This window comes from Onychostruthus taczanowskii, unplaced genomic scaffold (genome assembly GCF_017590055.1).
Source record: "Onychostruthus taczanowskii isolate IOZ18803 unplaced genomic scaffold, ASM1759005v1 scaffold78, whole genome shotgun sequence".
Lineage (NCBI taxonomy): Eukaryota > Metazoa > Chordata > Aves > Passeriformes > Passeridae > Onychostruthus > Onychostruthus taczanowskii.
The window spans coordinates 249,745-261,900 of NW_024505671.1; the positions used below are offsets into that span (position 1 = coordinate 249,745).

The 12,156-nt window shown below is 37.7% G+C and overlaps 1 protein-coding gene across 4 annotated transcripts in view; it reads right to left on the bottom strand.

Moving 5' to 3' along the window:
• Positions 1-12,156, bottom strand: part of PDE7B (phosphodiesterase 7B) — a 165,742-nt gene that overhangs the window by 106,292 nt on the left and 47,294 nt on the right. For 2 of the 4 annotated variants that reach the window (XM_041423518.1, XM_041423516.1), the window contains exon 3: positions 4,699-4,759. In XM_041423518.1, coding sequence (XP_041279452.1) covers positions 4,699-4,759 — 61 coding nt within the window. Of the gene's footprint in view, positions 1-4,692; positions 4,760-12,156 lie in introns of all 4 variants that reach the window. The other 2 variants (XM_041423517.1, XM_041423515.1) reach the window with 1 other exon arrangement.

Genomic DNA, 12,156 nt, shown 5'->3' on the forward strand with positions numbered 1-12,156 from the left:
GGAGTAAAGACTAAATCTCGTGGTGAAAGACTTCTTACTGGAGTAACAAAATAAATAATTTGCATTTATCGTCTATCCCCGTTACTACACTATCATCAATCATATTGAACAGGATAATTTAATTTTGTATGTGTTATGATGAGTGCAACTACCTATTTTCTAAACAACATATAAAGATAACCATATCTATTCTGTATAAACAGGTCATTATTTATATAAACAAAATTGCATACATATATATAAAATTGAAGTGTCTCTTCTAGTTGGCAGATCTTTTTGCTTCTGTACTAGTCCTAGAGCCAGCTATGGGAACTTATTTTTTCCAGGACAGATTCTTAAAACTCAATGCTGTGCCAGGTAGAGGTTACTGAGTTAACTTTGTTAACTGAGCTAGTTAGGGAAGTGAGAACCGGTTAAGTTGCCTTAACTTTGGACTCTTACAAGCTTGTATACAATCCTTCCCAGCAGAGTTAATTAGCTTAGGCATCCAACCAGCAATTTTCACAGCAAACAAACCAAATTATCTCTGCATGATATGATACTGTGTCATGTCTGAGCTGAGAACATGTCTGTCTGCATATGGGAAAAATTTACCTCAGGTTGCGCCATTGAAAATAGCAGTGGGTGCTCTAGGGACAGGGATAGTTCTCTTCTGCCTTTCATAATATGACTCTAGACTGATAGCTACATAATGAGTACATTTCTATAATCTCTACGTTTTGTGCTAGCTATAATTTTTTAAGTCAAAATCATTAAAGAGAAAGAGCATGAAGAGCCCAGGGTTCTAACTTCCAGAATGCAGCATAAAGCAAACGTTTTTTTGACACTCTGTTCAGCATTATCAGACAATTTTTTCATGGCCAAGTGCCCTCACTAACTTGATAGCAGTTCCAATTTAAGCAGAACAGTTCAGATTTTCTTCCTCACCCTGGAAGATCTTGCTGATGATCTGCCATTGTCTCCCGACAGACTTGGAGATGCAAGGGAAACCTCTGATAACACACTTCTATTGACAGTGTAATATTTTCATTACTGGTATTACCATAGAACTTCAGCTTCTCATTGTACTTATAAATTTATTCTTCTTTTTCCTAAGTGAGGAAGCACTTATCTTCCCATTTTTTAAAGGACAATGGATGTGCAGGGTTCAAATATTATCCAATGCTATACTCAAGAAAGCTGTGATATATTTAGGATCTGAACACTTCAGGTCTTCAGTGGGCTAAGGTAGGCCACTGACCAACATTCTTATGTGACAGTACTCAAAGTTATGTTGCTTTAACTGCTATAACACATTCTCCTGGTTTTGTCTGGGATGGAGTTAATTTTATTCTTTGTAACTGATATGGTGCTGTATTTTTAATTTACTGTGAGAAAGTTGTTGATAACACACTGATGCTATAGTTTTTGTTCAGTAGAGCTTGCTCTAAGTCAAGGACATTTTGGTTTCCTGTACTCTGACTGTGAGCAGGTGCACCAAACTTGCCAAAGGGATATTCCATACGATACAGCATCATGATCAGGAAATAAACTTGCGTTTCTGTGTGGGTGTGGGTGTTGGCTGGGAGCTGCCCATCACTTTGGTCAGCAGGTGGTGAGCAGTTGTATTGTGCATCACTTCTTTCTCTTGGGTTTCATTCCTCCCTCTCTTTTTCATTACCACCATTGCTATTGTTATTGTTATATTTTGTTTCTATTATTCAACTGTTCCTGTCTCAACCCACAAGTTTTACTTTTTTCTGATTCAGCTCCCGCTGCGGAGGAAAAGTGGGTGAATGGCTGCATGTTGCTTAGTTGCTAGCCAGGATTAAATCATGACACAGATAAAAGTGTAAAGAGACAAGCACAACATGAAAAATAAGAGGGAGAGCATAATTTTCTGTAATGACTTTAGTGCAGATAATTACACTAACACTAAACATATTCTGGTCAGAGCACATAGCTATTATCTTTTATATCCTCAGGAAACACTGCTAAGTGACCATTTAATTTTGTTATTTTTTACACTTGAATTATAAATATCCATCATTCTGATATGGAAAGATGAGGCATGAAGCTGATTCTATGCTCTTAATCTCAGGTTGAGCGATATCTAGTCAGTGCCTTGAAAAGTTATCTAACTTCTCTGTAAGCACTGTAAGCATTGTAAGCACTGTAAGCACTGTAAGAGGCACTGTAAGCATTTTGGCATTTTTTTAATCTATTATTTACTGTTTTCTAGCAGAAGACAGGATTTTTACTGCAAACCCCTCTTCCTCAACCATTATAGAAAAAGAACTTCATACACATAATTCATGTTACCTCCAGAAATGTGGACTCAGTGTCAAGCCTGGCATTACTTCTGAAAAACTAAATTTGAAGCTAGCCCAGAACCAGTAGTATAAAGCAGATAGAGACATTTTCTGACAAAACCAGCTACTGCCATTTTAGAGTACAGCTCGATAATGTGCAGTTTCAAATATGGACTGATCTTGCATCTAAGATCCCTGAAGAAATACAGCCAATACTCCAGGCTCTTGTGTTTCTTCTCTTGCTAGGGTAATTATCCTCTTGCAGTTGCTGGGACTTGCCCTCTAGATTTCTGTCAGCACTGTGTCACTGTTACATTAAATGACAGCACGACAGTTTCAGTATATTTCAAAGACAGAGCAGCCAAGAAAGATGTCCTTCTCTGAAGGCACGCTGTTCTTTGTTCACTGGTTACACCCACGGACATTAATAATGTCATCTTTGCATTGATCAGTGGCAAACTGTGTTACATTCTCTTGGAAATTCAATTCCCTTGTAAAATATGAGACTGGGCACTGCATGACACGTTCAACACAAAGTCTTAGGTCTTTTTGGCTGTGTGGTTTCTGGTTTCTGCTCTTCCCTACAAGTTCAGTATGAAAGGAAAGGTGTCCAGAATGGATACCCTCTGGCTTTACAGCACTACCAGAACCACAGAGATTTCTGTGATAAATTGAGACAATGGAGTTTGTCTCCAGTAGTAACTCTCAGAGAAACCATAGTTTCTGCTGTGTTTGTGCTTGTTAGTTTCTTCTTTCCACACCTCTTACAGAGCCAGTTCTGGAATATAAAAATTGCACTTAGAATAGTTTCAGTTCTGTACACGATTTGGAATACCTTGGGTGAAATGAAAAATTCTACATTGTACTTGACACTACAGTCCTTAATTTGTTAGCAACATTGAAAAATAACAATTGCAGGCGAAATATATACTGGCAAATTAGTACAAGAGCTGTAACCTCTGAGAATCAGTTACAGCTTTGGCATGTGCCCTTGGAGTAATTTTTACATTCCTAGCAGTCTCCTTACACAGCACAGCATATGTTCTCATTCTTGTACATGTATATACTACAAGACATAGATAAGAGCACATGTAATGGAAACAAGATCTTGTTCTTCTCACTTCTAAAAAATTGTTTCACTAGGAAGGATGTCAAAGTCCCACTTTTGGACTCGCTTGTTCTAAAAATGCCAAATGAAATTATGAACTAACCCACGCAGAAGGGTTGTTTTTTTTTTTTTTTGTTATCCTCTCTCCCACCTCCCATTCTTCCCCCTAATGCATAATAACATTTGCATGGATATAACTTCCTTAGAACTAGAGTATTAGGAACTCCATTGTATTTACACTGTAGATTGTAATTGGCATGATAAAGGATCACAAGTGTATCTTTTTTTGTCAGCTTGTTCCATTGAGGACTTCTAACCATGGATCATTGATGTAACAGATCATTATGGCCCATTGTGTCAGTTCATCTGTTGGGATCTGTGCGCTACAAGCATGACAGATTTCCTCTGCAGCAATTATAGTCTGTTGTGACAATAGGATTTAATGAATCTAAACAACAAACCACATAATCTGTTATTACAGAGCACAGCTATGCACCCAGATGGGAATTAAGTTCCTAGACATTGCCAGTTGTAGTTTTAAAAATTGTGGCTATTTCCATCTTCACTTCATTAAATGCAATGCTCTAATTTACAGCATATATTTATCTCTTCCCTGGCAGGTCAAAGGTCTTCAGAATTTAAGGCTTAATCCTGCAAGTGTTCTGTGATTTCATTTTTTTTTCTGAGTAAACATTATCTCTTAGGTTTTTAGACACTTACTGCCTGCCTTTCACTGTGATACTAGCCACGCTATTAATGTTTCAGTAGTGGCATTGTAGGTGAAACAAACAACCACAATGAAATTGGCCACAGAAATTAGTGAAATGCAGCAGAATATTTTTCATTGCTTCTAAAGAATAGGCACTTCTACTTAATATGAATTTTTACAAACCTACCAGTGTAAATATGTAAAATCACATTGACTGAAATTTCCATGACTGATGCAGCTGAGGGTCTGCTTTAGAGACTTTTGATACATGCTTGTGGAATTAATACTGATTTTCAGCTTTTGAATATGAGTTCTGGACTTCAGCTCATCAGAGCTTCCAATTACAGTGTTGGTACTGCTAAATTTTCATCTGCACACATGGACACTACTGGAATATATGTGCTTAGTTGAAATAATTGAAAGTTCATTGCAAAAAATATATTCATGAGGACTACATGTGGATGCGCTATGTAAATGCCATTGTGGATCATCATGGTCATTATCATGTACTTTTAAGAAGAAACTCCCAATTAAACATGTTTCCGTATCCATACACTTGAATAAAAAAAGGAAGAGGTTCTTACCCTTACCTAGCATGCGAACACATTTGGCATTCTGGTCAGGACTATCAAATGAGATTTCTCCGCACCTCTGGGGAAAAAAAAAAGATATATTTCATTAAAGTCTCTGTGATAGTACCTCTGTCCTCATCCTCTGATACCTCCCTTTATGTTTTGGAACTAGAGACGTACAAGACACATTGTAAAAACGTCAAAATGAAAGCCTTTGCAAGGAGCCAAAGTTTGAGGAAAGAAATGGTTGTTGCAAATGTGTCAGGATGGGTCAACATTGTACTTCAGGGTGTTTGGTGAGTAAAACTCTAGGTAATGTCTTACTGCCTTTGCATCTGTCTTAAGCTAAGACTGATATCTGCCCCTATCATTGAGGATGATTTTCTCCCTGTGTGTTCCCTGTCAAGGAACATCATTAGAGTTATTATCAGAGTACAGAAGTGTTACCTTGTTTTTAAACACAAGGTATAATTTTTGACTTTATGCAGACAGATCTGTCAGTTTAGCTGCCAGGACAAACGTAATTGCTGTAGCTTATGGGTCTGATCCAGCTTCAATTAAAGACAATCAGTGGGCAGATCCCACTAACTTCAGTGGTGGTTTCTTCAGGTGCTACATAAAAGATTCAGTTTTGTATCACTGCACTCAAAACTCACGAGAGGGGCTTAAGGACAGCCTCATAATTTCTAGGTAAAAGTGGTTTATACTTCCCTATCTACATACCTATGATTTTGGTATCCATGACCAAATGGGAATAAAAGCAGAGTGAGTAAAGTTTGAAAAAATAACTCAGAGCTGTCCATTTCCCTTCCTCTTTCTTTCTCTCTCTTATGTGCTTTCTCCTCTTCAGCACCCATGGTGAAGTTGTTAGAACTGGGTTGGGGTTTTTTTGCTTTATTTTCATTAATAAAGGTGACATTACAGCAAATATTAAAACCTACAATCAGGTAAGTAAAAAACCTCAGAGCATCAAAGAAGATGAAACATAGCAGCAGTTTCATAAATGAACAACACATTTGGAACTCACTATTGTTAAAAAACTTTTCACCTCCCTCACACTGAAATAAACACAAACAAACAAACAAAAGTCCCACACAGTCTTTTTATATATCATTACATCTGAAAAGAGCAAACAGATGCCTGTATTAACCTTCCTAGGTGGGAGCACATGCTACAGAAACAATGAAAAACAACACCTTGCATTTCAAAGTTAATTTTATGAATGCTCTTATACCAGTTTCCTGTCAGGAGAAACAGAAAATTGATATTTATTCTTCTGAGAAGAGTGCTAAAATATAGGCATCTTTTGACAGAAATCTCCCAGCTGCTTCTTCTCAAGCAAGCATACTTAGACAAACACAGATGGTAAAAAGCATGTCAAAATTCACTGCCCACCTCACTCCTGGAATTATGGTGCTCTGTGAAAACCTTTGGTTATTTTTGATTCAGTCCCTCAGAGGCACTGTATGTTCCAGACATATTTGTATAAACATCACATTTCAGGCTGGAAAATGGTGTCTTAGAATATCTAACAATACTCATCAGTCCTAACGTTATGAAATTGGGAAAACGGCTAACATTCCCCACAGCCAACTACCATCCCATGGGATCCATTGTGATGATAGATGAACTTTGAAAACTTTGCAAGTGAGATTCAGATAACTGTATACAAGTTCATAGCCTTATCTGAATCCATTCTATGCCTACAGTCCACAGAAGTGGTTGAAAATCATGTTGCAACAGTCCGCCTAGGAGATTTTTCACCACTACCACTTGCAGCTGGAAATACCAGGAGAAAGAGCTTCTGCAGCAATTTCACTTCTGTTGCTAGTAAAAGTTCATAGGTGCATGTCAGTTGGACGAAAAATAAACTGTTACCAAACTGCTTAGAATGTCTGAAAAGGACCTAGTTGGATCCTGGATGTGTAAAATGGCACAGAAATACAGCAGGAACTCACTTTTGCTTGTCCCAAGAATAAAGTTGTTTGTGCATTTTTGCTGTTAGCAAATGTTTTCCATGAAGAAGAAGTGAGAATGACTTCAAGATTTAATCTTTAGGATTAAACTGGGACTTTACCACAAGTGCTGTGAATTCCTTCCAGGGCTGGATAAACTTCCTCTGCTCTTTTCCTGGACTGGCTTACTTCCTTTTCCCGTTTAGGTTTGTTCTGCCTGCTTGTACATCATGGTTGGTACCATGAGATGTGGCCAAAAGTCTCTCCAGACCCAATCCATTCCCAAACTAATCTTACAGCAGCTGCTCATTCCCTCCTGAAAACACCTAAGTTGGCTGTAGAGTCAGTAAAGAATCTATCAGGGAGAAGAAATAGGAATTTGACATTAGATGCTGGTTATTCTACTTTTTAATTTCAACCAGTTAGAAAGCAGAGAGAGAAGGAGGAATGACCTTGGACACACCTGAGTTTGGGATACTTTGAATCTCAGTTTGGGCTTCATTGGTTGGACTGGCTCTGCCAGATGCAATCCTGAATGTTGGGCTGGTGAGTTCACAGAGGCAGCGCTGCTGAAAATAACATCACCAGTGTTCAATTTCGCTGAAGTGTGAGAGCCTTTGTTGTTGAAAATCTTAAAAGAACTGTTGTGTTTTGAATTGGTCAGATTTAACAAAGAAATGGGTAAATACAAGTAAAATTCAACCCTCCGAGTCGTCATTGTACATTCATATATTTTGAATAACTGAATTCTGGACTAGACTGGGGTTTTTTTTCTCTTTCTGGAGAAAAGGAAAGCATAGGTGCTTTCAGTTAATAATATTTTCAGTAACAGAGGTGCATTTTCACATAGAATTGCAGCCTGCAGTTCATTACATATGTGAAATCTTTATATTTATATTAGAAAATTAATTAATAAATTACCTACTCTGTACTCCCTTTTTTGAGATCAGATGCATGACATGATATTAAGCTGTAATGGAAACACAGACTAGAATGGAACTTACATGTCCCCCATGGAAAAGAGACTGAATCATGGAGCAGCTGAAAGTGGAGCTTAAAATAAAACTAAGTGCAAAATGAGAATAGGGACAAAAGGACATGCAATTCAGAAGAAATGTAGCACTAACTCAGTAAGGTAAGTAAATTGGAGAGCTTGAAACCATCCTGGATGGCTCTGATGGCGCAGTACCACTTGTCAGAAAAGGGAAACACCGAAAGGCACAGGCTCCATCTTCCACAGAGGGAGGCTCTGCTGGAGAAGGGTGCTCTCGGGCAAGATGAGAGGGGTGCTCACTTAGCAAGATACTATGGAGAGTGCACAGGAAAATGGGCAGCCATCTGCAAGAAGCCCTGTACTGAAACAGTATAAGTAAGACTCAACAAAGCAGGGCATAACTAGCAGGAAAAAGTTCATGCAGAGAATGGATGGAAAATCCACTCTGTGTACTAATACAGTAACACATCTCGTGTTACTTCTCTGCTATTACGTGATCATTCATAGGTTGGGTTTCCATTTCCAGCATGCCTGGGCTCACACCAGCTGCATTTGAGGATTTGAGATATGTAGCAATAAACAGGGTGTACATACCCCAGACAGAATTTGCTCTTAGTTTGTTGGGGGATTTTGTTTTCTTTTTTAATGTTATGGAGAAAATTTTACCTATGGGAAAACTGGTTTTGAAATCATCCTATTCAACTCCTATCTGTATGATAAACTAATGCATTACTCATTTTAAGGAGGAAGATGCAAATCAAGTAATTGAAATAAATGGGTCTAAACTCTTTTCTATGACAAAATTCAGCAATTAAATGCCTGAAAGTGTTTTTCATGAAAATTGCAGTAAGTGGCATGTTAATTTTCTGCTTATTAAAGACATATAATTAACACTGATCTAGCATTTAACTATTTTAGTCTTGTTAGATTGTATAGTGTTTTAAAGATATAGTAGCAATTTTTCAGGCATGAAATTTGAACATGTGTAATTTTTAACCTTTTTGAGCGGTAGATAACCAAGTTCTTTGAAACCAATTTAAAAGGTTATTGGAGTAGGAACCATATTTACAGGCTTCTTCACTCTAATCTGCTCTGTTCTGCATGTCCTGAGCATGGTGTTCAACATGTCTCTTCCAACATTGCAATAACCAGGGAGGTGCATGATCAGCCAAACATGACAATAAATATTGCATCATTTTCTTTTTGCAGGAGGTGACAGGGATTATTGTACTGCTAAACAGAGGAGCTGTGTTAACTGCACATTGGTGGAATGCCAAATATTTTTTAAGGATCTATTGATTTCTTTTTTTAAAGTAATCTTCCATTAGTATGCTTTGCTCTTATCAATAGTAGATGGAAGTAAATTCCACATAACAATATAGTGTGGTGAAAGAGCTTTTTCTTTCTTTCTTTGTTTCTTTTGTCCTACATATAATTTCTTATTCCTTTAGAAAGTAGAGTTAAAAGATATACTCATGAACACAACTGATAAAAAGAATTTAAGGCAGAGCAAAAAGCTTCTATGCTTTCATGAATAAATGGATAATCTCAGAGGCAAACAAAATGCTAGTGTTATTCCTACTTCTGTTTTCCTATTATGTTCCTTTCTCCATTACCTGTAAAAAGTACATAAATAATGTTCTCTAGTATGTAAAAACATCATTCTATTTGCCTAAGGATTATTGATGTAAAATCTGCTAGTATGAAAAACAATGCTGCTTTGTAAGTCTTAGCAAACTTCCATAGAAACAACAGGCCACTCATAAACAGCTGAAATCTAGAGGCAGTATTTCAGAGAGTCAGGCCACATGCCTTTCATCTTCAGGCTGCATGGGAGGCCTTTTAAAGTTGATTCACTTCATAAACTATCAGAGTGTAGGAACTGTAGGCATTGTGCTTCCCTTTCTGCCTCTTCTCTCTGACAGGGACAAAAGGAAGTACAGAAACTACAAAGGCAGACTGATGTGTAATGTCTCTTACCTAAAGCCTTTCTGCTATCACCTCCCCCCAAATAAAAGCCTTGTAATAACATCTGCTAATGATTAAATACATTTTTATGCAAAACAAGGAAGTTCCCTACTGATACTCTAATCTTGAGATGCACTTAAATGTCAGATACTTCTGGGTTTTGCTGAATCTTTATCCATGGTCTTTGTTGGCCTTAGCAAAGGAATAAAACCACGGTTTTTGTTTGTTTAGAGACAAAAGCTCCTTGTCTCTATATCACACTGTATTTTAATTTTAACAGGTCCAAATTTGATCAATTTGCTCTGGAGACAGTAATTGCAAAAGCTTACCTGATTCACGTGATCTTGAATTGATTACGCTGTATTCTTTAAGAATTTTACTTAGCCTTTCTTACATGAAGCATATACATATATATGTATATAATATACATATGTGTATAATGAATACAGCTTGAGAATTACATGTATAAACTTTCCCATTGGTAGCAAACACTACTAGAATCTTTCAACTAATGCAATTCCCAAGATGTATAAAAAATTGTGATTTGTTTTATGTACTATTTCCCAAGGACTTAGTAACAGTTCCCATAATAATTACAGATAAAATCTTATACTTACCTGAAAATTTAGACCTACATTTTCCCTTGAACTGGCATGTATTATGTCTATATCCATCCACTTACAACTATGGTGTAATCACAACATACTGATTGATGACTGCCTTTAAAATACTATTAGAAGCCAGAATGCTATAATTTTTGCCATGCAAATTACTACTGTAACATTGCAACTCTTATATTGCAGCTGTACTGTATTTCATGGGTAAAGTTTCCAGCTTCCCTATTTAGTATCAGCATTGAGGCATACTTAAACTGAAAATGCAGGTTCTATTAACACCTGGATGATTTTCTGCAGAGTAGAATAGCTATATCTGGGCAGACTTGTTCAGAGAGTTCATCCCCTTCCAAGTTTTCCCACTGAAAGGGAAGGTTTCTCTTCCCTCCAAGAAATTAAAACATGTTGCTCAAGTAGCATTTCAACACTGTCACTGTCAATCTCCACTAGAACCCTGGCACTGCATTTCACTCTGGAATCTACCATGCTGTAGACCCTCAGCTAGTCTGAACAGAAGACACAGCAAGCTAAGTAATTGCAACTAAATTGAGCAATAATTGCCAACCGCCCATTGCTGCCAGTAGTCAGCATCTTGTTTGTGGGCTAAATAGCCCGAGGTGAACCTTTAGGCAGTTCATTTTATCACAAACCTGTGATTTAATATGGTTAAGAGTGGTTTGAAATGGATTAATGTTGCTGGAAAATGGATATAGCTGTTTAACTGCTTTGTTTTCTTCTTGAGTCAAGGAAAAAAAAAAATTTAATAGTGTGTGACTTCATTAGGGAGGCACCAGCAGCCCTGACCCCCATGAGAATCTGTCAGTGTTTCAATATGGCATCCCTACTTTTAAGTGTTTATAACAGGGACACTGGGAGCCAAATCCAGAATTAGTAAGCCATAAAAATGTTGGGTTTTATTAAGCAGTAGGTTACAGTTGAGTGTGCATTAACGGGTGAGGCACAACTTTCAGGCATGTTCTGAAGAAGTGCCATCATCCAAGAAACTTTAAAGAGCAGACTAGTTTTTTTGCCTTCATGGGATGAATCTGTAGTACAGTTAATTTTCTAGTTTACATTTAAGAATGCAAAACATCTGTAGATTACCTAATGGATCCTCCCACCACAGAAACAGTTCTAAGTAGGAGGGAAGATGGGAGGAATATATCAATATTAGGGAAAAGGCAAATATGTTCTCTCTATTTATTGTTGCTCTGATGTGAAACATCAAAGTTCTTTGTATTTAAAACATTTCCTGGACCACATAATTATCTTTCCTCCTCTGAATTGTATAGCTGGGCTGCTCTCCTAGTTGCTTTCCATGGTCACAGCCATTTTAACTTGCACTTTCTATTGAAATATGTAATGGGAGGAAAATATGGGATTAATTTGTCAAAATTTAGGTCTCAACATCAACCAAAAGTTTTTGTCACATAATTGCCACTGGATCAAATCCTTGGAAGCACCAGCTGACACACCACTCTCTCCAATAAGCAAATCAAAGGTCTGTGGGAGAATGAACCTCCTGAAAAGTCTCCTCAGGCTGTTCAGAGCAATGTGGGATGAATTTTGGCACCTGCTTGTTTGTGTGTGCCCACTGCATGCCATATGGATCGTAAATAAAAGCACAGTCTCAGGAAGGACAGGAAGACTGAGTGCCAGTGAGTTGACACAGGCATCTTCCTAACAAGACAGTCTTCCTGACTGCTTCCTAAGCCATACCAAGCACCAGTGGCCACCTGCTTCTCAAGGGCTGGCCACTCCTGGTTCCCAAAACATTGGAATCTACTGGGGCAGTCCTGTTTCATCCTTTTAGGGCTTAATTTTTAAGGAATAGGTGTTGGTGAGAACAACCCATGCCAAAAACATACAAAGAATTAAATAATGTGTTCACGAGTCCACCACTTTCACTCACTTTCTGGCATACTTAGGTAACAGAAGTGGCACT